The sequence below is a fragment of the Delphinapterus leucas genome, chromosome 16 (genome assembly GCF_059928025.1).
Source record: "Delphinapterus leucas isolate spDelLeu-1000000601 "Yukka" chromosome 16, BTC_Dleu_Yukka2, whole genome shotgun sequence".
NCBI classification, from domain to species: domain Eukaryota; kingdom Metazoa; phylum Chordata; class Mammalia; order Artiodactyla; family Monodontidae; genus Delphinapterus; species Delphinapterus leucas.
The window spans coordinates 31,814,135-31,840,787 of record NC_143144.1 but is presented as its reverse complement, the minus strand read 5'-3'; the positions used below and the strand labels follow the sequence as shown (position 1 = coordinate 31,840,787).

General features: G+C 55.3%; 1 protein-coding gene across 9 annotated transcripts in view; it reads left to right on the top strand.

The window, feature by feature from the left end:
* DLG5 (discs large MAGUK scaffold protein 5) overlaps window positions 1-26,653 on the top strand; it is a 189,964-nt gene that overhangs the window by 83,369 nt on the left and 79,942 nt on the right. For 5 of the 9 annotated variants that reach the window (XM_089897745.1, XM_089897747.1, XM_089897750.1 and 2 more), the window contains exons 8-27: window positions 1,977-2,161; window positions 3,822-3,947; window positions 6,334-6,466; window positions 7,110-7,237; window positions 8,228-8,403; window positions 8,754-8,857; window positions 10,525-10,617; window positions 11,987-12,994; window positions 13,823-13,946; window positions 14,190-14,415; window positions 15,719-15,831; window positions 16,483-16,572; window positions 16,816-16,966; window positions 19,897-20,059; window positions 20,178-20,311; window positions 21,006-21,152; window positions 22,544-22,727; window positions 23,317-23,465; window positions 24,365-24,535; window positions 25,445-25,641. In XM_089897745.1, the coding sequence (XP_089753871.1) occupies window positions 1,977-2,161; window positions 3,822-3,947; window positions 6,334-6,466; window positions 7,110-7,237; window positions 8,228-8,403; window positions 8,754-8,857; window positions 10,525-10,617; window positions 11,987-12,994; window positions 13,823-13,946; window positions 14,190-14,415; window positions 15,719-15,831; window positions 16,483-16,572; window positions 16,816-16,966; window positions 19,897-20,059; window positions 20,178-20,311; window positions 21,006-21,152; window positions 22,544-22,727; window positions 23,317-23,465; window positions 24,365-24,535; window positions 25,445-25,641 (3,802 nt within the window). The remainder of the gene's footprint in view (window positions 1-1,976; window positions 2,162-3,821; window positions 3,948-6,333; window positions 6,467-7,109; window positions 7,238-8,227; window positions 8,404-8,753; window positions 8,858-10,524; window positions 10,618-11,986; window positions 12,995-13,822; window positions 13,947-14,189; window positions 14,416-15,718; window positions 15,832-16,482; window positions 16,573-16,815; window positions 16,967-19,896; window positions 20,060-20,177; window positions 20,312-21,005; window positions 21,153-22,543; window positions 22,728-23,316; window positions 23,466-24,364; window positions 24,536-25,444; window positions 25,642-26,653) is intronic. The other 4 variants (XM_022590971.2, XM_089897746.1, XM_089897748.1 and 1 more) reach the window with 3 other exon arrangements.

Genomic DNA, 26,653 nt, shown 5'->3' with positions numbered 1-26,653 from the left:
CCCCCCACCCCTGCAGCTTCCAGAACTGAAACCCTCGGCTCCTTCTTTTTTTTTTTTTTTTTTTTTTTGTTTCCCTATTTTTTATTTCTAGAGGAAACTCTACCAACATCAAAGCACCTCTGGTCAGTATCATCTGTGGATATCCTCAGCAAATGGCACTAATATAATTCCTGAACTCCAAGATGTACTTTCTCTGCCAATGCACACACATTTCAACATTTCTGAGACTGGTTGATACCTTCTACCTGACTGGTACATTCCATGTGGTCGCTCTTTTTCCTTTTTTTTTTTTTCCTCGGCTCCTTCTTGAGTTTATCTGGCTTCTGGGACACGACCACTCCCCGCCTGGCCAGAGTAGGCCAGGTCTGTGACCTGGGTCATCCTGGCTCTGAGGTGTGGGCAGGAGGGTCCTATCTCCCCGTGGCCTGCGAGACCCTTGGGGATTGATCCCGCCCCTCTCCAGCAGCCACTTCTTGGTGGTGGTGGTGGTGGTGGGTTTGGCTGAGGTGGGCCTTCAGCCAGGCTAGCTTCCTGGTCTCAGAACTGTCCTCGTTGCGCTCAGCTGGGGCGGTGGTTCTTTTTCCCTCTGACCCCTGATGGCTTCCTACACTGTCCTCCCTTCTCTCTGTACCTCGCTCTTTATTTACCCTCTTTTCTCTGCCACGGCCCTCCCTCTCCCTGCTGTCTTCTCCAGAGTGGGTTGTGCAAAGAGAGGGCAGTCGGGGGCGGGGGGGGGGGCCTGTCAGGGTCTTTGCCTCACTCTGGACACCAGGTCAGCTGTGACCCCTCTCTCCCCTGCTTCCCACCTTTCCGAGTGGGCACATCTAGGAGCTTCCTTCACAAGGGCCGGTGTCCAGACTCTGACCATGGGCAGGCCAAGTCCACTGAAGGTTCGCCGGCGTCAGGAGGACATGGTTACCGTCCGGGGCGGCTGGTCCCCCACAGGGAAGCTGTGGGGCGCTGCTGCGTGTCACGGAGGTCCTTCCAGATACTAGGTTGCTTCCCAAGACAGGCCCTCTGACAGAGCCGCTGTCCCCTAGAAAGCCCAGCTTGGTCACTTGGACGGGTCGGTCTTTCTGCTGCCCCTGAATGCACTTGCATCTCCTATGCCCAGTCCTGCTTGGGGAGCTGAATTTGCTAGAAAGTGGGGGAGCTCTGTGCGAGGGAGGAAGTACTGCGAGAGGTGGAGGATGAGCAGAGGCGCGTTCTCATGTTGCGTGTATTTTGCTTCTTCAGAAAGCCTTTGAGCCGGACCAGGAGTTACTCTTGCAGTAGATGCTCACTTTGTCATTTGTCACATTCTTCATTTTTCTGAGGATTATAGAGGCACAGAGGGAGCTTTCTGTATGAGCGCTTCAAAGAGTTTGATTTGCAATTTTAATGGAGCGTGTAACGCTTTGGGGGGGTCCAGGTGCAAATCCTTTAGATCTCAGCTTTTTAAAGGAACTGAAACACATAGGACTTCACCAGCAAACGTAGTGGTGTGTTTTCAGATTGAGGAATAACTCCATATGCTGGAGTGTAAAAACTGTATTGTAGACGCAGCGGGTGGGGAGCATGGTGACCAGTGCTGCACCCTTCACTGCAGTGGGGTCTCGTGTCACGTTCGTCACGAGAGCTCTTTAGGGACATGTAGTGGGCTCTTGGCAAAACGTATACCACGTGAGTGGCAGGGCAGGGTCTGGCAGGAGCCCTCCAGGGGGAATTCCACCTGGGCCCCTGGTCCTGGCTCTGTGTGGCGCTGTGAGAGTTTGGGCGGACCCTAATATAGCATCGCTAGGGGTGTGAACGTGGCTGTGAAACACGTAGTCATGGGGGGTGGGGGGCGGTGTTGGGACGGGCTCTGGCTGAGACCCCAGTGTCTCCCTCCGTCCAGCTCCCGAGAGTCCAGCCCCAGCTCCTATACCAGTCGGAGGGCACTTCTGGGCCAGAAGGCCTGGTAACCTTCCCCTCTGCCTGCCCCTCACCCCCGCCAGATCAAAGACACGGTGACAATGGACGCGGGGAGAGCCAACAAGGAGGCTGAAATCCTTCGAAAGCAGTGCAAGGCTCTGTGCCAGGAGCTGAAGGAAGCCCTCCAGGAGGCGGATGTGGCCAAGTGCCGGCGGGACTGGGCCTTCCAGGAGCGGGACAAGATCGTGGCGGAGCGGGACAGCATCCGGTATGGGGCGCCCCGGGGCCGCATGGGCTTGGGTCTCCCCGTGGTGCCCTGGGTCTGTGGGAGGGTCGGAGTCATAACCACTTCCTTCCAGGTAAGGTGGGCGTGACCTGGGTCGTCCCTCCTCACCCTAGGTGATGCCCCAGCTTCGCCTCATAGTGAGAATTTTAGCATTTTCCATCATGTCTCGACTTCCCATTTCCCTTCACCCTAGAGGTCCGAGCACATGCTGTGTCCACAGCATGGACCCCCGTGAAGTGGTATAAGGCCAGGCTTTTTTCTTAGGGGGTTTCTGTTGCAACTGACATTTCAAAAATGTGTTCTTTCAGCCAGTATTCATTGGGCGCCTACTGTGTGCCAGGATCTTAGGTCCCTTGAGCAAGGAGACCCTGGGAGAGAAACAGCCTTTGAGGCTGCTGGGCACGTGTGATGCCCATGAGGGGCCGGCACCGCGGGGGCTACAGGCAGCTTCGTGGGACAGGGTGGTCGGGGGAGGGAGGTGCGTGAACAGTGAATTCGTGGGGGCATGCAGGGAACTGGGGGACGGGTAGGGAGGTCTCCCCAGAAAGCATGGTGTTCGTGCTAGAACTGAAGCTCGAGTGGCATTTTTCCAGGTGGAGAAGGGGGGATGGGTGTTGCAGCCTGAGGGACCATCATGAACAAAGGTGTATGGTGAGCTCAGGGCAGAGCTGGGACTGGTTGTGGCATGAGTGGGGTGCGCACTTGGTGAGTCACAGGAGAAGCGGCTGGCAGGTCTCCTGAGGGCAGGTGGTGAGGGCCTGTGAAGGGGAGCCCAGGAGTGTAGACTTGTCCCTTGGCCTGGAATAAAGCCAAGAGAGGCCCTGGTGGTGGTGGTGGTGGTGGTGGTGATGATGATGGCGTTAAGGGAGGACTTGGTCATTGAGAGTTTCTGCAAGATCCCTTGTGGCCGTTTGGAGAGACTGATGTCCACCTGGGCTGGTCAGGAGATGAAGGTTCCGGATTGGAGGAGATTTGGGGCCATGGAGAAGTGGGGACCAGCCCTCAGGGTCCATCGAGTGGCAGGATGCCGTTCTGGAGGTGGCACAGAGCACAGCACAGACTCTCCTGCTGCCTGGTCACCTGTCCCCACCACCTCTCTGAGTGACTGAGCTGATCCTGGGAGCCCAGAGGCCACACGTCCATTAGTAGAGAGCTGTTAAGCCTGCACTTCCCACCTGCACAGGGCTCCGGGCTGCAGAGATGCCTAAGACATGATTTCTGTCCAAGTGGGGGGCTCAGTCTAGTTGTGGGGTGGAGGGCATCTCTAGAAAAGCCTGCACGTGGGTAGTGGTGCAGTGTCTGGTCGGTGCTGGAGCACAGGGGCTTGCCAGGTGGGCTGCGCGGGTGGGAGCGTGGTCGTTAACCCCAGGCACACTGAGGCTGAACCTGTGGGACGAACACTGGACGTTCAGAAGCGGATGCTCGTTGCCTAGTAACCGTGGGGGTGTCTCCTCTGCCAGGTCCCCAGTGTCCCCTCTGTCTCTGTGTGGGATTGGCCTGGGTGGCCTTGCCTCCAGACTCTCAAGCGCTCCATCTGTGCATCTGGGGTGTTCGGGAGCATGGGCTGCAGGCCTTACTGCAAGCCGTGAGTCCTCTGTCCCCTGCCCCTCACAGTGACCTAGCCCTCTGCCCCCTCTGCCAGGACGCTCTGTGACAACCTGAGGCGGGAGCGGGACCGGGCGGTGAGCGAACTGGCTGAGGCCCTGCGCAGTCTGGATGACACTCGCAAACAGAAGAACGACGTCAGCCGGGAGCTGAAGGAGCTCAAGTACGCTGGGGTGGGCGCCTGCTGGGGTGCGCTGGCGCCCGGGAGCACGGTGTCCGCTTCCGTCAGGACAAGGCAGCCCCACGAGCAGGCCCGGCAGTCTGTCCCTTCACTCTGCCTTACTCGGTCAGTCCGTAAAATGTGTCCGAGTGTTGCCTCTCTGTTGAGAGTTAATTAGAAATCCTTAGATCAGCACAGAGCGTGGCAGCGGCCCTTTAGTGCGTGAGTTGGGGTCGGCAGGCACTGTGTGCCAAGGCTCATCGGAAGGAAGGTCCCTGCCCCGGGCGGTCCACTGGGGGACAGGCAGGCATGTGTTGTCCATTCATTCCCTCCCTCCCTCCCCTCCCTCCCTCCCTCCCTCATTCATTCGGCAACTCAGCAAGGACTTGCCAGGTGCCTGCTGCGTGGGGGCCAGGCCCCGGGGGAGGCACAAGCTGCTGGGTCCCTGCCCTGTGGGGCTCACAGTACACGGAGACAGACCAAAGGCAGGGCCATCCGAGAGACCAGCATGCAGTCAAACAGAATGATGACAGATTCTGATGCAGCGTTTTTGAAGGCGGTTGTGACTACCGCTCAGCAGTCTGTGCTGTTTGGGATGTCAGACAGCATCCCCTCAGTTACAGCGCTGCTCCCAGGGGTGTTACTTCAGGCTTGGTGGCCCCTAGCAGTGTACTGAAAATACAGGGATCCAAGCTGAAGAAGAGAAATCGGCAGATGCCAATCGTCAGTGCAGTCCAGAGCCAGACCGGGTAGTTGAGAAGCAGTGGCTGTCCGCCTGCTCGTGAGGAACCGATAGGGTGGTTGGAAGCTGGTGAGCGTGCAAGCCTCGCACAGCCGAGGGACGCCTTCCGGAAGTGGGTGACAGCTTCCCCTTCTTCCCCGTTCAACAGAACCTCCTAACGTAAGGCAAACAGCTTCATTTACTCCGTGAAAACCCAGAAGCCCTGGGGCTTGAGCACTCTAAGAAAATCCCGGGGGTTAAGCGGCAAAGGGACAGATTCTCTCCAGGCACCCAGTTAGGGTCTAGCAGGTGGTGGAATCAAATTAAGGCAAAGCCTGGAGCCTCGGGAGCTTGAGCACAGGAGGAGGTTTTGCACGTTAATTGAGCTGGAGTTGCCTGGAACTTCTAAGAAATGTCAAGTTCCGTTTGTTTGTTCATTCAGCACATTTGTATTTGCACCTTCTCTGAGCTAAGTTCTCTAACCAGTGGGATGCAGGTGAGGGAGTCCTTGCCGCTGCCCAGGAAACCCCCGTCTGCAGAAGCAACAGATGTATGTGCCTAGTGGGTGAGAGGTGAGCCATGTTTGGTGAGCATGAAGTGCAGAGCTGCTTCTCTGTCCGGGAAGAAAGCTTGGAGAAGGACTACCCGTGGGCTGCGTGGCCTCCTAGAGCCGGCCACACATTCTTGAGCATGGTTCAGGCAAAGGTGTGGACATGGGAGCGTGTCCAGTCGAGCAGGAAACGACAGTAGTGAGGGGTGTGGCAGGAACCCACTGGGCAGTGCTGAGGAATTGGAGAGGTCATCTGGGCCCAGGTTCTAGGAAGAAGGATGTTACTGGGGCATGTTAACAGGTTTCTGAGTCTTTTTTCGTCCTCCTCACTGGATCTTTCTGAGAACTAAAGCTTTTTATTTTGATCGAATCTGATTTGCTGATTTTTATTTTTTTACTTTTAATGGATTGTGTTATGTCTAAGAACCCTTAATCCAGTCCTAGATCTCAAAGATTTTTCTCCTATACTTGCCTTCTAGAAGTTTTTTAGTTTTATATTTAAATCTGTGATAGGTCTTGCGTTAATTTTTATATAAGGTATGGGGTTTAGGTTGAGAGTCTGTTGCCAGGATGTCCGCTTGCTCCAGCATCATTCGTTGAAGACCATCCTTCCTCTACTGAACTACTTCTGCACCTTTTGTACTCTGTGGGGCTATTTCTGGGTCCTCTGTTCTGTTCCGTTGATCCATGTGTCTGTCTTCCTGGCAGTTCCACACGGTCCTGATTTCTGTAGCCGTATAATAAGTCTTGAAATCAAGTAGAGTGATTTCTCCCATTTTATTCTTCATTTTCAAAATGGGTTTAGCTGTTCTAATTCCTTTGCCTTTCTGTGTATATTTTAGAATAGTCTTATCCCTGCCTACAGAAAGTCTTGCTGACATTTCTGTAAGAATTGCATTAAACCCCTAGATAAATTAGGGGCAATTTTCTGAGACTTAAAAAAACAAAAACAAAAAAACTATGAAAACTCACTGGTACCCAAGAAGCCTTGGGTTTATGAGGCAGCTGGTGTGAAGTATGAGGGAGGAGGGGAATGGTCCACCTCATTTCCGAGTGGACTTTGGTGGGATGCTTTGCCTCCCAGAGGGCCGTTGCCATGGCTCTCTCTTTGTTCACAGGGAACAGATGGAATCCCAGTTGGAAAAGGAGGCCCGGTTCCGGCAGCTGATGGCCCACAGCTCCCACGATTCGGCCATTGACACAGACTCCATGGAGTGGGAAACAGAAGTCGTGGAGTTTGAAAGGGAGACGGTAAACCGCCCTTGTGTCTTCTCTCCCCAGCTCTCCTCAACGTGACGGCTTTGGATGGGGGAGGGAAAGGATGGCCCTCTTGCAGGGTCCCCCAGCTTCATGGCTGCTAGTTGGGAGGTCAGCTTTTTCTCCCAGGGTGTGGATGCATCCTTTCCCTGCACTTGTCCAAGCCCCATGCAGTAGCAGCTTGGTCTCCTGTGTTACCCGGCGGATGCTTGCAGTGCATGGAAAGCAGAGGCAAGAGCAGAGCGCCAGGGTGTGTGTGTGCGTGTGTGTGCGTGCGCGCGCAGTGCATGGAAAGCAGAGGCAAGAGCAGAGCGCCAGGGTGTGTGTGTGTGTGTGTGTGTGTGTGTGTGTGTGCGCGCGTGTGTGTGCGTGCGCGCGCAGTGCATGGAAAGCAGAGGCAAGAGCAGAGCGCCAGGGTGTGTGTGTGTGTGTGTGTGTGTGTGTGTGTGTGTGTGTGTGTGTTTCCAGTGGTGGAAAGGGGATCACAGCCGCTCATAGGTTTTATCTTGGGGACCAGGTGTCCCGTCAGGGTGAAGGGACAGCACCCGTCTCGGAGTGAGTGTCTTGGGGGGGTGTAAGAGCCAAATGTTTCTCATCACTGCTGTAAAGTGAGCTGTTGCCGCTTTTCTTTTGCCAGGAGGATATTGACTTGAAGGCACTTGGTTTCGATATGGCAGAGGGTGTGAATGAGCCTTGTTTGCCGGGGGACTGTGGCATATTTGTCACTAAAGTGGACAAAGGAAGCATTGCTGATGGCCGCTTACGGTGAGTGTAGAGGGCTCCAGGCTCTGGAGGGAAGGTGGCAGTTCCCCTCTGACCTAATGCAGAGGACCTGGAGAGCCAGGTGGCATTTAAATGAACGCATCCCAGGACCTGGGGGCCTCACAGAGGCTGTTGAGGCTTTCAGGCTTAACTGCTCACGTTGTTCTTAAAGGCTGCTCGGACTCCGAATCGCCTCTGAATCTGACCTTTCTCCCCTCACCAGGTGCTGCCTTTTGCTTCTCTGTGTAGTAAGGGGCTCAGGTGAAGTGTGTGAGAGTCTGGAATGTGCATTGCCTGCTCATCCCATGAAATAGTGATGATAATAATTAGCACCTACATAGTGCTTGGTATTTGCTAAGTTTAAGTACTTCATATAATTCATTAATCTTTACAATCCGATGAGGTAGGTGCTTCTGTTGCCCCCATTTTACAAATGAGGGCACTGAGGCCCAGAGGGACTACGTCATGCCGCTAGTAAGTGGTAGAGCTAGGGTTTGAAACCAGGCTCCAACCCTTGCCAGCTTAACCACTCCACCTTCCTAGAAGAGGAGACCTTTCTCTTTTTTTCTTTCTTTTTTTTTAAATAAATTTATTTATTTGTTTGTTTTTATTTTTGGCTGTGCTGGGTCTTTGTTGCTGCGCGCGGGCTTTCTCTAGTTGCCGTGAGCGGGGGCTACTCTTCGTTGCGGAGCACGGGCTCTAGGCGCGCGGGCTTCAGCAGTTGTGGCACGTGGGCTCAGTAGTTGTGGCGCACGGGCTTAGTTGCTCCGCGGCATGTGGGATCTTCCCGGACCAGGGCTCGAACCCGTGTCCCCTGCATTGGCAGGCGGATTCGTAACCACCGTGTACCAGGGAAGCCCCGAGGAAACCTTTCTGAATGTGTTTGTGGGGTACCTGCTTTCTGGTGTTCTGCTCCCCGAATGGGAGCAACAGGGGCCGGCCCCCTGGTCCCAAGGCCTCTGCTGGCAGTGACCTGGCTGTCCCCCTCCTCAGGGTCAATGACTGGCTGTTGAGAATCAACGACGTGGACCTCATCAATAAGGACAAGAAGCAGGCCATGAAGGCGCTCCTCAACGGGGAGGGGGCCATCAACATGGTCGTGCGTCGGAGGAAGTCCCTGGGCGGGAAGGCGGTCACACCACTGCACATCAACCTGAGCGGGCATAAAGGTGGGGGCTGGGGAGGTGGGCAGGGCGCCCTTTTCTCGTGCAGAGAGATCGCATGTGTTTTCGGGCACCCCTCATTCCCACAACTAGGCGTTGATGTGGTTTCAGTGCAGCCCATGTGCTTCCCGCTAGGGGGACGTCTGGGTCCTGGGTCTTGCTTGTCTCTGATTGTTTGATTCGCCAGACCAGACCTGACCGGGTCCCTGGGTGGTGTGACCTGGGCGGGGTGCTGGGATGGACAGGTCGCAGTCTGCCAACATGCTTTTTAAAAGTTTATCTCGTAAAGACGAGATGAGACAACCAGAGGGCCGTACAACCCAGGCGGGGGTTAACCGGGGCCCTCTGGTTTGCAGACAGCGGCATCAGCCTGGAGAATGGAGTGTACGCTGCCGCCGTGGTGCCCGGAAGCCCGGCTGCCCGAGAGGGGTCCCTCGCCGTGGGAGACAGGATCGTGGCTGTAAGTGTCAGGGAACCTTCCTCTGGTTCTGGACTCCCCGTCTCCCAGTTCCCATCCTGAGGAGAAATACTTTTAACAATTCATTGTGTTTTCTCCCCCAAACGTTCAAAACTTATATCTCCCACTTTTTTTTTTTTTTTTTAACTTAGATGTGATCATAGTATATACTGTGCTGCTGCTAACCTTGCTTTCTGTTTTTAACAGCGTGCCTTGAGGCTCTTCCAGATTCACATCTTTAGATCTGTCTGAGTCACTTCAGTAACTGCATGTTCCTTAGTGGCCTTTGGGCCGGTCTCCTGATGGACAGTCAGGACATTTTTTTGCCATTGTAATAGTGCTTCATGGCCACTGCTGTGTCCCGCCATGGGATAGAGTCCCGGGTGGGGGAATCGCTGGATCAGAGGGCATAAGCATTCAACACGTGATGTGATTTCCCTCCTTGTGCTTCTGAGAAGTCCCACCTGCCGTGTTTGGGGGAGCTCGTTACTTCACATCTTTGCCAGTGTTTTTCAGATTTGGGGGCGAGCTAGAGTTTGAAAGCAATATGGCCATTACGAAAAACTCTTAAGATGTGGGGAAGTTATAAAGAAAAACAAAACCAACCAAATTAATCTACCACGCCAAGATAATCACTCTGAATATATATATTTTTTTAACTTTCAATTTTGAAATAATTACAGAAATAATTATAATTCAGTTATAATGTTAAACAATATTAAAAAATGAAGTGGCAAAGATAGTACAGAAAGGTCCTACGTACCCATCATCCAGTTAACATCTAATGGTTATGTCTTACGTAACTATGAAATCTGTTATCCCATTTTAGGATAAAAAAAAATCAAGATACAGAGCTGTCCACCACCACAAAGATCTCCCTCGTGTCACCCCTTTCTGTTAACCCCCGCAGTCCTAAGCGTGCCCCCTCCCCGCCATCATAAGCCCTGGCAACTAATTTGTTCTCCAGCTCTATAAGTCTGTCATTTGGAGGATATTGTATAAGTAGAGTCTACAGTACTTGCCCGTTTGAGATGGCCTTTTCCACTTGGCTTCGTGCTGTGAGCTCCATCACGTGGTTGGATGTGCTGATGCTGTGGTCCTTCTCGAAGCCGGGTAGGACTCCATGGTATGGGTGCACCCCAGTCTCACCGTTCACCTATTGCACATACGCTTTTAAAAAGGACTGGAACGTGTCTGAGAGGGGTGCGGACAGAGACTCAGGCGTGAGGGGCTGTAGGAGTCTTTGCGATGATACTTCATGTCATGTGGGTCCAGCCTCCCACATCATGATCTCGTTTTCAGTCTCCTCGCGCCCCTGGGGGGGCGTCCGTGTTTGTTTTCCTTTTTGCTCTTGAAAGGATTCTGAGCCGTGGTCCAGCATCACGCAGCAGGAAGCGGTGGGTCCGGGATGTCGCTCTGGGACCCGTGGTGTTCTGGTCCCAGTCAGTCAAAGTCACTTCCCCCGAGTGCTTTTAAGGCTGTGTGTTTCATTTGCCTCAGAAGCCCCATAACTGGACCTTGAGGGCCTTAACTGGGGAGGGGCTTTCTCTCCTTTGCCAGCTCCAGACGGGGGCACCTTACAGAACAAGGCCCACTGTCCAGCGTGGGTCAGCAGCTAGGCAGAACGCCTATCCTGGTGGTGGGCCTGACGGGCTCTCTGTTGGCCCTAGATCAATGGCATTGCACTGGACAACAAGTCTCTGAATGAGTGTGAATCTCTGCTGCGGAGCTGCCAGGACTCCCTGACCCTCTCCCTCCTGAAGGTAAGGGCCCCCGCCCTGCACTGGCTCTGCTCTCGCCCTCTTTGGGGCAGGCAGAACCCCAGCTCCTTGTGCCCAAGCCACTTCTCCACATCACTGGGATCCTTGGAAAAAAGGTCTTGATTTATAAGTGCAAGGTATGCATGAACCCTGACTGGATCCTGGTTTCAAAACCAAAACCCAAAACCCAGAAACAAAAAATCCTAGCTATGAAGGACACTTTGGAGGTGGGGGGTACATTTGGATCTGGACTGGATAATTAGATGATCTTAGGGAATTGTTACTTTTCCTGGGTATAATGATGGTATTGGGGTTATACAGGAGAATGGCCTTATTTGGGAGAAATGCGTGCTAAAGCTGTTCGGGTGAAACGTCATAATATTTGTAACTTATTTTCGAATGTTCTGCAGTATAAATAGATACAGACAATTGGGCAAAATATTGTTGAATCTAAATGGGTTTAAGGGCGTTTATTGTACTTCTTATCAGCTTTTCTAAGAAGGTTGGAAAAAGGCTCATCTACTTCATTAAGAGATATTTTTAAAAATTATTTTTAAATTAATAGACTTTTTGGGGAACAGATTTAGGTTTACAGAAAAGTTGAGTTAGTACAGAGAGTTCTCATATCTTCCGCTCTGTAATATTGATGAGCCAATATTAATACATTAGTATTAACTAAAGTCTGTAGTTAACGTGAGGATTCACTCTTGGGGTTGTACATTCTACGGGTTTAGACAAATGTATAATGACATGTATCCGCCATTACAGTATCCTGCAGAGTGATTTCAGTGCCCTGAAGATCCTCTGGGCTTCACCTGTTCATCCCTTCCTCCCCTTCAACCCCCTGCAACCACTGATCTTTTGACTATCTCTGTAGTTTTGCCTTTTCCAGAATGTCATATAGCTGGACTCGCATAGTATGCAGCCTTTTCAGATTGGCTTCTTTCACTTAGTACTGTGCATTTAAGGTTCCTGCATTGTCTTTTCATGGCTTGATAGGTTGTCTCTTTTTATCACTGAACAGTATTCCATTGTCTAGGTGTACTGTAAGATGCCTTTAACAGTGAATTTTTTATATTTACATTTAATAATTTTTAAAAATAGGCAGGACACAGTGCAGGTGATTTCAGAAAGTGCTCAAAGTCAAGGGAACTTTGTGTCTTTCCTGTGGGTTCCCAGTGGCCTGGCTGTGAGCAAGCCTCACCTGTTGGCGAGGTGTACATGCCTGCACGTCTGTCCATCTGTCCAACTTTGGGGTGTGTGTGGCCCATTCCTGACCATCGCTCTACCTCCAGGGATGTTTTTCGGTGGCAGCTCCAGGTCGTGCGGTCTCACCGGCTCTCTTCCTCACTCCTCTGCAACCCCTACTTAGGTGTTCCCTCAGAGCGCGTCGTGGAGTGGCCAGAACATCTTTGAAAACATCAAGGACTCTGATAAGATGCTGAGCTTCCGAGCCCATGGCCCGGAGGTCCAGGCTCAGAATAAACGGAATTTGATGCAGCACAACAGCTCCACGCAGACGGACATCTTCTGCGCCGACAGGAGGGAGTCTGGGCCCCCAGGAGGCAGCAGCTCCTTCCTGCACAAGCCGTTCCCCGGGGGAACCTTTGCCGTCTCCCCCCAGGCCTGTCCCAGCGCCTCCGAGCGTAGCCTGAGCCCCTTCCGCTCGGACGCCTCGGGGGAGCGTGGCTCTGGGCCGGTGGACGTGCGTAGCCGGCGGCCACTGCTGCCCTTCGAGACTGAGGTGGGCCCCTGTGGGGAGGCAGAGGCCCGCCTGGACAAGGCAGAGCCCGAGAATGCCAACAGCGGCGGGACCTGGCCCAAGGCTGTGCTCAGCTCCACGGCAGGACCCGAGAAGCTCTCCGTTTACAAGAAGCCAAAGCAAAGAAAGTCTATCTTTGACCCAAACACTTTCAAACGCCCCCAGACGCCCCCCAAAATAGACTACCTGCTCCCAGGCCCTGGGCCTGCTTACTCCCCCCTGCCCTCCAAGAGGGTGGGACCTCTGACGCCCCCAAAACCTCCCAGGAGGGGTGACTCCATTAAGTTCCAGCACAAACTGGAAACCAGTTCTGAGTCAGAGGCCACTCTAGTGGGCAGCTCCCCATCCACCAGCCCCCCGAGTGCCCTGCCCCCCGACATGGACCCCGGAGAGCCCATGCACGCCTCGCCCCCTCGCAAGGCCAGGGTCCGCATTGCTTCCAGCTACTACCCTGAAGGGGATGGGGACTCCTCCTACCTGCCGGCCAAGAAGTCCTGTGACGAGGACCTCACCTCCCAGAAGACGGACGAGCTGGGGCAGAAGCGCCGCAGGCCAAAGTCTGCTCCCAGCTTTCGGCCCAAGCTCGCTCCAGTAGTGATCTCTGCTCAGTTCCTGGAGGTAGAGCTCAGCCCTGGAGTGGGTCAGGGTGAGGTGGAGGTGGGGCGGGCCACACAGGGACCTGTGCCCGCCCGCACTGGCATCCCCCAGCTCAGGCTTAGCCCTGGCTCCTTTGCTTCTGCTCTCAGCACCTGCGCGGGGGAAGGGGTGAGTGCCCCGGGGAAGGGGTGAGTGCCCGCAGGAAGCAGTCTCCCTTTAGGAGATTAGAAAGTAGCCTGGGGTGTGCGTGATAGCGGTAATATGACACCAAGAGGGCAACGCTTTCTTGGGTGTGGGGCTTGATTTGCTTATTGAGCAAGAAGCTTTTGAACTTGTATTGCAATAAACCCAAGTGGCAAGGACCCACCTCAAAGGGTTTAGGGAGTCAAGATAGCACGTGTGAATCTGTTAGCTGGCAGCAGGACAGGCCGGCTTGTTTTTGTGGGTGCTGTGGTCATTTCCAGAAGGGAGAGATTGCTGTGAGCAGGAGAACAAATCCGTGTTACTTTCAGCAGACACGGAGCTTCACACGGCTGGGCAGGTTGTGTGGAGTTGTTACATACGTGTGCCCGATGCACCCATGTGTTCCACCCTCTCTACACACAAAAGCTGTTTATTCGAAAGAACAGATTCTTTCTGTGTGGTTTTCTTCCAAAGTATTTTTGAAGGAAGTTCTTCTCTTCCAGATGTGTAAGGCAACGTGAATGAATAAACGAGTTAACGATCTCTCCCAAATGTCACGTCATGTGTCTGAGTGGGAGAAGCTAGGTCGTGAGGGATAGAAATCGCTTGCAAATGCCTGTGTGTTTCCCTGTTTCCAGCCACTGCCTCTTGCCTTTGGTTCTGCAGGAGCAGAAGAGTGTCCCGGCCAGTGGAGAGCTCTCCCCAGATCTCCAGGAGTGGTCCCCTTACTCGCCAGGGCATTCCAGCCGGCACAGCAACCCCCCCTTCTACCCCAGCAGGGCGTCTGTGGGTGAGCTGGCAGGGCAGGGCCGGGGAGGAGGGTCGATGCGGGCTCCCAGGGCCGCCCAGTCCCAGGGAGAGTGGAGACTGTCATTTCAGGGAGCTGCTGTGTGTCCTCAAAGATCTAGCCACTGCTGACCTGTCTGGAGTGTTCAGTCTTCTATCAGTGACATCTTTTAGCTTTTCAGAGTGCTTTCTCCCCATAGCAGCCTGGGAAATGGGAAGCACTGAAGAGGGTTCTCCTGCCTTACAGGTGGAGCAGGGCCAGAAGCTTGCATAGATCTGGGGCTGGCTGGATGCTTTGGGGCCACTGTCTCACCCTGCCCATTTGCAGGCACTGTTCCCCGCAGTATGACCCCGAGCACCACTGTGAGCTCCGTCCTGAGGAACCCCATCTACACCGTGCGCAGCCACAGGGTCGGCCCTTGCAGCTCTCCGCCTGTCCCCAGAGAGGCTGGCCCCCAGGGTTTGCATCCCAGGTATGTGAAGCCACCTGTGCTTCCCTGTACCCCAGCCATCCAAGCCCACCTGGGCATAAGGCCACTGTGTATAGAGGGGTTCCCTTGCCTAGCTGGGAAGAGGCTGGGCAGAGCAGCGCTGGGGCCCCGGGGAAAGGAAACTTTAAGGTCGCTCTCTTTATTTACCAGCGTGGAGCTTGAAAAGGTATTTGTACGACGATGGTAGAGAAGGCAGCCGATAGCTGAGCGCTCACATGCCAGGCACTGTCCTCAGACCTTTATAAGCATCATCTCACTTGGTCACCAGAGCCACCCTACTATTACTGTCTCTGGTTGATAGATGAGGAACTGAGCCTTAAGAAAATGAATGGATTGGCTCAAGGTCACACATTCATTCGATTACTTGACAGGTTTTAATAGAGCACAGACTGCATGCCGTGGACTGCTATAGTTCTAGACGGCTACAGTGAAAAATTAGGTAGACAAACTTCATCTCCTGTGGCATTTGTGTTCAAGTGGCCGGGGCCGAGGAGGGGAGTGGGGAACGACCAAAAAAGAGAACAGAGTGATACCAGATGGTGCTGAATGGTCCTAAAGACCCTAAAGTGTTGACAAGCTAGGCTGTGACTTGGAAGAGGGTGGCAAGTTATATTGGGCGGTGGAGAGGGCCCCGTGCAGGGGGATGCTGCCGTGACTAGAAGGCTGAGAAGAGGCCAGTTGTACACGACTTGGGGAGGAGCCTCCAGGAAGGAGGGCTGTAGGTGCTACAGCCCGGGCATCTGAGAATGGTGCAGTGGGCTCCAGGGACAGCGTAGGGGAGCTTGGCAAAGAGACGGTGAGTCAGGAGGAAGGCCCACGTCATAGGGCACAAACCCAGAGTTTGGGTTTTATTTTGAGTACAGTGAAGACCACTGGAAGGCTCTAAGCAGGCAAGAGATGTAGTCTCACAGCTAGAAGAGGTCATCATTGGGCCTGAATGCGGGCCAGCCTGACGTGGGCAACGCGGGCTCCCTGCCCTCAGCTCTCCCATTTCCAGGGACGGGCTCTTCTAGGGAATGCCTCGGTGCCGTCCTGCCCCTCCCTGCCCGCCCAGGATGCAGAGCCTCTGTTCGTCCCTGCAGAAAGCCCTCTGTCCCAGTGAGCTTGGTCCTGGCCTGGCACTTGCAGGGCCCTCTGAGTGTGGCTGCGGGCAGTCACCGTCCTCGGCTGACTGGGAGCCGCTTCTGGGCCTCCCTGAGCTGGCAGAGGGCCTCAGGGTGGCCAGCCACTTGTTACCCTGACCTGGTCCTTCTCCCGAGCCCCTCACTTGTCTGCTTTTCGACAGTGTCCAGCACCAGGGCCGCCTGAGCCTGGATCTGAGCCCCAGGGCCTGCAGCGACTGCTCTGAGATGAGAGCCTCCCACGGGTGCAACTCCCTGCCCTCCAGCGCCCGCCTCGGTAACTGAGCCACTGGCGCCTTCTCGCCAGAGCAGGCGCCAGCCTTTCTTCATCTCCACCCGCATCCTCATGCCCAGACCTCCTGGCGGCCCACACACACAGCCCCTCTCCCGTCTGGGGGCTGAGGCCGGCTCCACGCTGCACCCAGAGCCCTTTCCTGTGGCCTTCCTGCAGCTTCCCACAGTGGCCGTGTAGTTGTTCTGGTGACCCCTGGCCCAGGAGCCTTGCTCCCTGACCCTGAGGTCATTCTGGGGGATGTCGTGTTGCCGATCACTTACGGAAAAAGCACCCCAGAGTCGAGGCTAGCAGTTGTCTCAAAGAGACTCTGGTGGAGCTGCTTCCGGCGTTGTGGACACAGGGCCGGCAGTCGCGCCTGTCGAGTGGGGTGCTGTCTCTGTTCGGGGCTGGAAGCAAGACTTGTGGGATGCTGTTCTGAAGCAGCCTAGCCCTGCACGGTTTATTCACGTACTGGGGCTAGGCCTCTGCTTTCCCTGACTGTTCCACGTTGAGACCCCCTCGGGGATAAATGGCAGGGCCCACTTTCATTCTGTCATAACCGTGTATGTTTCCTGACTACTAGGATGGTGGTGAGGGAGTGAGGGGCGCTGTTTAATTGCAGGCCTAAAGTTTTGTCCCCTTGTGGAACCACAGGGTCTTCGAGCAACTTGCAGTTTAAGGCAGAACGCATTAAAATCCCATCAACGCCAAGATATCCGCGGTCTGTCGTGGGCTCTGACAGAGGTGAGAACTTCTCAGTGGCCCTTCCCCCTGCTGACCCCCTCCGTCCTCAGGGTGGGGTGTCTGGGCACCGCTCACAGTTCGCTCCCTGTCTCAGCCATCAGTCATGCTGGCGGGGCCAGGACCCGGGCCCTGGCGGGAGATGCAGGGGGGAGTGCGAGACATGAGGCACCTGCACGCATGGCCGTGCGTCCGGGCTGCGGGAGCGGAGGTGCAGGCCCGGGCCTCACCCACCCCTCTCGGCAGGCTCGCTGTCCCATTCGGAGTGCAGCACTCCGCCGCAGTCTCCTCTGAATGTCGAAGGCCTGTCCTCCTGTAGCCCATCCCAGACCTCAGCCGCCACATTGCCCAGGATTGCCGTCAACCCCGCGGCCCTCGGGGAGCGCAGAAAGGACAGGTGAGTGGGCACAGGGGAGGATGGCGCGCTGCTGTAGCGGGCCAGCGCTCGGCCGCGCCCTCGGCCCCGGGCGTGGTGCGGTTTGGGGAGTTCCGACAGAGTTGACCTCCGGTGAGGCTGCAGGCGTTTGGGTCGCCTAGCATCCCCTGGTGTCTTGCTCCAGGACGTCACGAGGAAGTCCTGTGGACACGTGATGCAGGAGGAGGGGCGCACGTGGATGGCCAGTTGGAGGAGCAGGGTGAGCTCCTTCCACTGAGTGCCCATGGGAGGAGGGGGGCTCCAGCACGTGATGCTGGGGACGACCTGACAGTGACCGTGATGGAGTGATGCCGTTCACTGCTTCCCAGGCCCTTGCTTAAGCACGTTCCACGTAATAAGTCGTGAAATCCTCACATAACCCTGTGATCAGCGGCATCATCATCGGCCCCATTTTAAAGATGAGGAAACTGAGGCCAGAAAGTTGGAGTGGTCTGTGGTCACATGGTTAGTGACTAGCCTATACTAATTAGAATCAGGACTCTTTTTTTTTTTTTTTTTTAATTTTTGGCTGCGCCACGCGACATACAGGATCTTAGTTCCCCAACCAGGAATCAAACCCCTGCCCCCTGCAGTGGAAGAGTGGAGTCTTAACCACTGGACCACCAGGGAAGTCCCAGGACTCCTTCTTATCCTTTTCTTTTTGGCCCCAGAACACAGCTGTATCGCTTGCTCCCTCCCCCTGCCCCCCAAGCTTTTTATTGTGAGATAAAATACACATAGGAAAAGAGTGTGTGAAGCATACATGTACAGCTTAGCCATTTATTGGTTCGTTTTGAAATGCAGGCCGATCTCAGCTGTCAGTCCAGACGTGCCTCCTCTCAGGGCTGGTCCCTTCCTGCACAAGCTCTGCACGTTCCCCATCCACCGCTGGTGTTCTTCAGAGTGGGATTTACCAGATCGTATCTATATATTTAAAGGGTTCTGTCTAGATCCTAGTGGGAGATTGGATTAAACTTGAACTTACCTTTATCTAATCACTTAGAATCTAGGACTAGAGCTACTCTCCTCCACTTACACCCAGAAAGCTGAGGGCCCTTGTAGCTGCAAGCCATGGGAGAGACGCTGCTGGGTGGGCCCATAGTTAAGAAAATCTCATTTACGATCTGAACCTGTTAAGACAGCACACCTAGCAAGTGTATACTGGAGAACAGAGTGTACCCATAACCGCCAAGGCACCTGGGCCCCCAGGGGAGTCAGCACAGTTCACGTGGACGTGTTCATGATAGCCTCACCTGCATCGTGCAGACAGGAGCACAAACCGGCCCTGGCGGTGTGAGGTTTTACTGAACCCCCCAGCTCAGGTCACTGAGAGAACAAGACTTTCCCCCCACTGAAGGGGGCTCCTTAGAAGCAGCAGGGGCCTTATCACGTGCGGTTCAGACATCCCCTTAGCTTTCTCCGCGGTGCACAGAGAACCGGTGTGTGTGTGAGCGAGTGTGTGTGTCAGTGTCGGTGATTCCTGCCTTCACAGCGCTTAGGTGACATAAACTTTAACATGTGTGACCTGACTGAAGAATGGGTTACTTACTAAAAATAGTCCCTCTTTTTCTCAGTCTCAAGTTAACTATCATTATAGAAAACTGGGAAAACGAGAAAAGTAGAAAGAAAAAAAGTCACATAATCTCATCAGCCCGAGGTTCAGTTGCTGTTATTTCACCTTCTGAGGTGTGTGTGTGTGTATACAGTTTAAATACATGCTTTATTTATGTTGTTTTACATAAACTTCCTCCTTAGTGTTATGTTTTAAGCTGTTTGTAGTGTTAAGTATACTTTATGAGCTTCTTTTACAAAGCAGCCTTATTGTTCTGACAAAACTCTTGTGCATATTATAAAAATTTTAAATCATTCGGGAGATTAAAAAGTAAGGATTCCCTCCCAAAGGGCCCCCCTCTGCCTGCCTGCCCTTCAGCACGTGGACCACCCCCCCACCCCTCCCTGACATGTGCTCTGGAGGAGGGAGCCCTCGGGGGTGGCGCTCTGCTTGTCCCCTCCCCTGGCCTTTGGCTGCAGTCTTGTCCTGAGGAGGAGCTCGGGCAGCATGCAGCAGGGGTCCTGGCGGCTCGGGGTCACTTAACTGTCTGTCTGTCTGTCTGTCTGTCTGTCACGTTCCAGGCGTCTGTGGTTGTCTTCCTCCTCCGATCACCCCCGCTCTGCTTTCTAACCTTTTGCACCTTCCAGATGCCTCCACCACCACAGATCCCTCCTGAGACTGCCTGTGGCTGCCAGGCCCAGGTCCTCCTCCCTGAGGAGCGTGAGGTTGGCCCAACAGGAGGTCCCCACCCCAGCCCCCCCTGCGCCCCTTATCCCCCGCGGTGCGGTGGGCGGCTCCCCGGCGCCAGCGGGTGCATGGTGCCGCCTTGCTCCCAGCCTCCCCGCTCCCTTTTTAGTGCCTCCGGTTTGCAGCAGCTTAATCTCATGATCATTTTGCATCCTCTGTGTCCCGGTAAATATAAAAACTGGTATTTAATGTTGCCCCTTCTTGGGTGAATGTCACCCCAGAAAGCAGTCCTTTTGCCCCAAGGGCATCTTGAGACCCCATTGGAGGTTTGTACGTTGCACGTTGCGAGGCCACTCCTCTCCTGTTAGGGAAACCTGCGTGCCTTTTCCCCGCGGGTATCAGTGTTTATAGTTCACACAGACCCTTCTTGGTGTCTTTGGGACTGGGTGCTTCTGTGTCCATCCGCGGGTGGGAGGTCGTGTCTGTATTGCATGGGGTTGTGTATCACCGTCGTACAAAGGTGGACTTCATCGTGTTCCCATCCAGCTGTGTCACCATAGGAGCGTCTGTGCTCCCTGGCCCTTTCTGCGTAGTGATTGCATGCCTGACCTCAGATCTTCCCCAGACCTTTCCTTTGAGCCTGAGTCCCCAAAACTCTTGGCTCTCTTCCAAGGCCCTACGTGGAGGAGCCACGCCATGTGAAGCTGCAGAAGGGCTCGGAGCCGCTGGGCATCTCCATCGTGAGCGGGGAGAAGGGCGGTGTCTACGTCTCCAAGGTGACTGGGGGGAGCATCGCTCACCAGGCCGGCCTTGAGTACGGGGACCAGTTACTTGAGGTGAGCGGGAGCTGCCGTCCTCTCCCTCCTCTCCTCTCCTCTCCTCCCTTCCTGAGTCCCCAGGCCCTCCTCCACGCCCTCCTCTCCCATCACTGAGCCCGCTCCCGGTGTCTCCTAGTTCAATGGCATAAACCTGCGGAGCGCCACGGAGCAGCAGGCCCGCCTCATCATCGGGCAGCAGTGCGACACCATCACCATCCTGGCCCAGTACAACCCACACATGCACCAACTGAGCGGCCACTCCCGGTCCAGGTGAGGCCCTGGCCTCCTAGGGGGCACGGGGGCCGCAGGAAGAGAGACGGGTGCGGCGGGTGCGTGGCTCGCTGTGGGGAGACCTGCGTGCCAGCTGCAAATTCTGGGGATTCTGCTGCCATGAGAGAGTCGTCGACCAGCCCTGGGTTTTGGAGAAGGGACGTATGGAGGGATGGTTTTCCCTCCTGAAATAGGGTGTGGAAACAGGTGGCTGGGTCCCGCGTGCAGCAGGAAGCCCCGGCATGGGTATGTGGAGCAGGCAGGAGCTGCGGCCCCGGGCGGACGCTCCCACAGAGTGGTCTGGCCCCACTCCACGAGCAGACACTGGACACCTGCCCCCATCTGCCTGTGTGCTGTGGGTGGCAGGACAGGTGAGGAAAGGGTGAGATGTGCCCCTGCCGTGCAGCGCCTGTGAAGGGAAGGGCTGAAATGCACATGCAGAGGAAAAGAGAACAGTGAATTCATGGGTCCCCAGGCTGACCCCTTTGTAGAGGATCCCCGAGTTGAGGACAGGCAGATCCTGCAGCTGGGTGACCGAGTCCAGGCTCCTGAGGCGCCTGCTCTCCTCAGGGTTCGGGTCACAGAGCTGCGTGACCTGGTCCTTGTTCACGTCCCAGACCTGGTCACCACCAGAGATGGGGTGGCTCCAGCCGGCTGCATGCTACTCCTCACTCTTCCTGTCCTCTGTCCCCAGCTCCCACCTGGACCCTGTCAGTCCCCACTCCACTCTCCAGGGCAGCGGTGCCACCACCCCGGAGCATCCCTCTGTCATTGACCCACTGATGGAGCAGGACGAGGGCCCTGGCACACCCCCGGCCAAGCAGAGCACCCCCAGCTCCAGGTCAGCAGATGCATGCCATGAGCCTTCCATCCGTGCACCTTGGCTGAGTGGGGTGGGTCCGGGGGGTCATTGTTGGGGCCCAAGCACATCCCCTGAGGGGCGTGGGTCCCAGCGCCGCCCTGCGCTGCAGACAGCACACCGGCTTGTCAGGATTTGGGGTGGGGAGCACGCCAGTTCTTTTTTCCTCCCTCCGTCCTGCCCTCTCTCCCTTTTTTTCTCTCGTTTTCTCACTGACTCATTCTTAGCTCTGCCTTTTTTCTTTCTCTCCTCCTTTTCTCACTCACTTGTTTTCTGGTTCTGTCCTTAGACAGAATCCCACGGTCATCCCCCAGCCAGGCCCCAGTTTCTGGCCATCAACAGCAGTGTTGCCCCCAAGGAGCTCTAGGTTTGAGGGTGGCAGACCAGTGTCCAGGCATGTGCAGCACGGCCAGAGTGCTGGGAGGGGCGCCAGGGGCCACGATGGAACAGTCATGAGGAGCATGGCAGGGCAGTGACAGCTAAGCCACAGCTCATCACAGGATGAGGAGGGGTTAGCCGTGCAAAGGGCGAGCGTGAAGAGATGTCCGGAGGAGGGAGCGGCATTAGTGTGGGCAGGGGCTGGCGGGGAGGTGGGGGAGGGTCACACAGGCTGGGTCCTGAGGCAGTCACTCTTCAGTCTTGGACAGAGCCCTTTCTCGGGTACGACTTTAATGGACTGTTCACAGAAGTTTGAGGCTGGAAGCTGGGGCATCTTCAGGGCTTTCCTACTTGTGACCGTTCACTGTGCCCATTATGGCTACACTTACCTGCAGCAAAATTTTCGTCACCGGCTGGCTCCCCTGCTGAGGTCCTGCTCATTCAGTTCCGTTGCTGTCCCGTCTCCTTCACTCAGTTTGTTTGCCAGCCTTTCAGTGTCCCTGTGCTGTGAGTTCCTTGATGGCAAGGGGCCCTGCTTCTTGGTTTAGTGCCATCTGGGCCATAGAAGCTGCTCAGTAAACATTTGTTGGATGAGTTGTGCCCTGGATGGTGAGCCTGGCTCTGCAGTTCTCTGCAGGAGAATAGAGTTAGGAAAACCAGTGCAGTCCAGGTGGGCAAGACATAGCCCATGGTGTGTGATGGACAGCTGGGCTGGAAAGCAGGGGTGTTGATTTCCACTCTGTTCCCAAGTGGCTTTGTGACCCGGGGTCATGTGTTCACCTCTACCAAACCTCGGCATCCTGCCTACAAACCGGGTCACTAGAACTAGAGGCTGTGTCGGCCCGCCTCCCGGCTCCTGTGGTTCTGAGAGCTCGTGAGACCGTGGCGGGGGGCGGGCAGCAGAAAACGGTTAGGGCGTCACCACTGTTTCATCTTTCTCATGTGTTCCTCCCTCCCTGTGCACAATTGAAGAGCTTCATTTTCCCCCCCATAAGGATGGTGGGAGATGCCACCAAGAAGACCCCAGAACCACGAGTTGTTTTCATCAAGAAGTCCCAGCTGGAGCTTGGCGTGCACTTATGTGGTGGGAACCTGCATGGGGTGTTCGTGGCCGAGGTGGAGGACGACAGTCCTGCCAAGGGCCCCGACGGCCTCGTGCCTGGGGACCTCGTCCTTGAGGTGAGTTCTGCGCCCTCTGAGCAGCAGCCGGGCTGCTCTCCGCCCACACGTCGGGCTTGCCACCGTCTCAGTTGGCACAGGAGGTGGAGGAGCACAGCCTCTGCTGGCGACTGCTCTGTGTGGGTGTTGGATGCCGCCCAGACCCCTGCTGGGTAGATCATGGGGAAGCAGGCAGGGGGGCCCTGGCTTGGGCACTGGTGTCCGGAGGGGAGATGCTCTGCTGTTGTCAGTGGGAGGACTCAGGACTGGTCTGATGGCGAGGGCCATCTCCCGCTCATTGGGTCTCCTGTTGGGCGGGGGAGGTGGGTCGTAGGTACTCAAAGATAGCAAGGAGCATAAGCAAGGTGAAGGGCTGTGTTTCCAATAAGCCTTACTTGCGGGGGGACTAGAACAGGGTTTCTCCTGGGAGCAGCTGTTGAGGGTAGAGCAGACACTCAACAGAGGACTCAGCCTTACCTGCGGAGGTGGGGCAGATGGATGCCCAGTGAACGGGATGCTGAGTCTCACCCTTACCCTACACCTGGCCTCTCGCGGGTGCCCAAGATGCCCAGCTTCTGCCCTCTGACCCCTGTCCTCCGTCTCTGGGTAGTACGGTGGTCTGGACGTGCGCAACAAGACGGTGGAGGAGGTCTATGTGGAGATGCTGAAGCCCAAGGACAGCGTCCGCCTGAAGGTGCAGTACCGCCCTGAGGAGTTCACCAAGGTCAAGGGCCTGCCTGGCGACAGCTTCTATATCAGGTACCAGTGGCCAGGGTTGCCGGGGACTTGGGGCTAGGGGAGGGACTTTCGGTGAAGGCTGTTCCCTGTGAATGTCCCCATGTTTCTTGCCCCCAAAGGGTGGGGCCGTGAGCATTATTACTTGGGCCCCAAATTGGAAGCTCACGACGAGATGCTTATGACTTAGAAAAACCCTCGAAAGCTCCCAGGGCCAGATGGGCTCCCTCTTTAGGGTTTAGGGCCTGGTGGGGAAGTTTGAGACCACAGAGCCTCACTTTCCTGTGGGCTAGGCTCCTCTCCCGGACTCCTCTGACCCAGGTCTGCAGATCCTTCTGCAGCGTGTGTGGGTGTCAAGGCATCCACGGTACCCCGAAGTACTATATGCGGTGTGTGTCTGAGTCGGGCGTTTTCTGGGAGGTGCTCAGCTTTCTTCATGTCCCCTAAGATCTGAGGCCACACGAGAATGGAAAGCACTGATCGACCGTGTACCGTGAGGTCGGGGGGTGGGGGTCCCTGTCTCTAGGGAACCCCTCCTCAGTTGAGGATGGCATGTTTCCCTTCTGGGAAGTTTCTAGTCTGTAGGAACCGTCAGCTTTGACTCAGGGGAGGGACGCAAATGGGAAAGGCCCATCTGGAATGGAGATAACGGCCTTGGTCCTTGGCAAGAAGTCTTTTATGTGATGGGCATGAGGCAGCCCTTGTCTCCAGGGAGCCTGGTCTCGGGGGAGGAAAGGGCAGTCTCTGTCCTGTCATGTAGAGCCTGGGCTCCCCTCTTTGGGAACCACTGCTAGGCTGGGGAGAGGCTGGTCCTGAACAGCCTCTGGGGTCTGGGGAAAGTTCAGAGCAGGAGAGCGGCTCTAGGAGAATGGCTGCAAAGGGCAGCCAGCGGCCTGACCTGCCCTCTCCATTGCCCGGTCCAGGGCCCTCTATGAGCGGCTGGCAGAGGTGGAGCATGAGCTGAGCTTTAAGAAAGATGACATCCTCTACGTGGATGACACCTTGCCCCAGGGCTCATTTGGGTCCTGGATGGCCTGGCAGCTGGATGAGAATGCCCAGAAGATCCAGCGCGGGCAGATCCCCAGCAAATACGTGTGAGTGTTCTCGAGTCTGGGCCTGGGGCTGGGGCGGGCGGCACCTGTGGGGATGCCCCATGGGATGCGGGCTGGGGCTCATGGGGGTTTATACTGATGCTCGTATCAGCTTCTGGTCTGTACGTTTTGCCACGATTGCTTGTCCAAAAAGCAATTTTGGTCCTAGTGTAGGTCAGTGCTGTACTTAAGTCAGTGCTATACAGAAGCACAGGGGCAACTTAGGAGACAGCACTTTTTTGTTTTTAACAGGTTTGTTGAGACATGATTCACATACCATACAATTTACCCAAAGTGTACAGTTCACTGGCTTTTAGTATTTTCACAGATGTGCAACCATCACCGTAGTCAATTTGAGAACATTTTCGTCACCACAGGAAGAAGCCCCGTTAGCTGCCCCGCCTTGTCTTTCTGTCTGCCCTGCCCCCTCCTGTCAACGCTGAGCGACCACTGATCGTTCTGTCTCTGTAGACTTCCCTGTCTGGACTTTCACGTGAATGGAGTCATATAGCACATGGTCTTTTTTGACTGGCTTCTTATCCTTGGCATGATGTTTTTCAAGGTTCTTCCTGTGTTACAGTGTCTATCTGTGCTTCGTTCCTCTTGGTGGCAGGAGGCATAACTTGTAGTGGTCACGCGTGAAATCTGTCTTAGCAGCTCCTTCTGACCCTCGTCTGACTCTAGGAGGTGGCCCTGTATTCTGAGAGCTTGCCCAGCACTGGTGTGTGTGTATCACCCTCACAGCAGTGGTACCATGGCGTCCTCAGTAGCGTGGGTGGTGAAGCGGCCAGGAAACCTGTAGAGAATGTGGGAGGAGCCTGGAGTCCCAGCTCTGGCTCTCCTCGTGGCTGGGCATGCGGGGAGGTGATGGTCCCTGCGCCCTCAGCAGCACTGCTGTACTCTTGTCCACAGGATGGACCAAGAATTCTCCCGGAGGCTCAGCATGTCTGAAGTCAAGGATGACAGCACCACCGCAAAGACGCTCTCGGCGGCTGCACGCAGGTCCTTCTTTCGAAGGAAACATAAGCATAAACGCAGCGGGTCCAAAGATGGGAGAGACCTCCTTGCCTTGGACACCTTTTCCAACGACTCCATTCCACTCTTTGAAGGCAAGTGGCTGGGCTGGCTTTCTCCAGCAGGCTCGCAGGATGAGGTGTGCTGTTGACCACAGGAGCCTCACCATAGTGACTTAAACAAGATAGAAGTTTGCTTTGCTTTGACACATAACTGACCCAGGGATGTGTGTCTGGGTTGGGATGGCGGTGCTACTGTCTTCAGAGTGTCTACCACCTGTAGGGTGTGGCTTGGAAGACCTCAAGGTCTTCCCATGGTCATTGCAGCTTCTGCCATCACGTCCACGTTCAGGCAGCGGGGAGGAGGAAGGGGCACGGCAAAAGTGTGCCTCTTTAAACAGCTTACCTGGAAACCCCACCCTTGGTCTCCCACGTATTCCTCATTGGCCGCTCAGTCTGCGAGGGAGGCTGAGAAGGCAGGACTTTCACTGGTGACCTGCTGGCTTCAGTAATGCAGGTTCTGTTAGTAAGGAATAAAGAAAAGACGGGTACTGGGTGTGCAAAATGCAGTCTCTGCCCAGTGCATTGCTTCCAGTTTGTTTTTGGGTTATTACTGGCTGCTTGCTGGTGACCAAGGGCCACTGTGCAGATCTTTGGCCTTGTTTGGCCTTACTCCTGTGTGTGTCCATTCTTTTTTTCTTATTTTTTTTGGCCGCGTTGGGTCTTCGTTGCTGCGCGCGGGCTTTCTCTAGTTGCGGCGCGTGGGCTTCTCACGGCGGTGGCTTCTCTTGTTGCGGAGCACGGGCTCTAGGCGTGCGGGCTTCAGTAGTTTTGGTGCGTGGGCTCAGTAGTTGTGGCTTACGGGCTCTTGAGCACAGGCTTGGTAGTTGTGGCGCACGGGCTTAGTTGCTCCGTGGCATGTGGGACCTTCCTGGTCCAGGGATCCGACCCGCGTCCCCTGCATTGGCAGGCGGATACTTAACCACGGCGCCACCAGGGAAGTCCCCTCCTGTGTCCATTCTTCCAAGATCCTCCCAGGGCCAGGTGCTGACCCAGTCCTGGAGTTGCGTATTAGGCAGCATCAGACATCCTTTGGCAGATTGCCCCG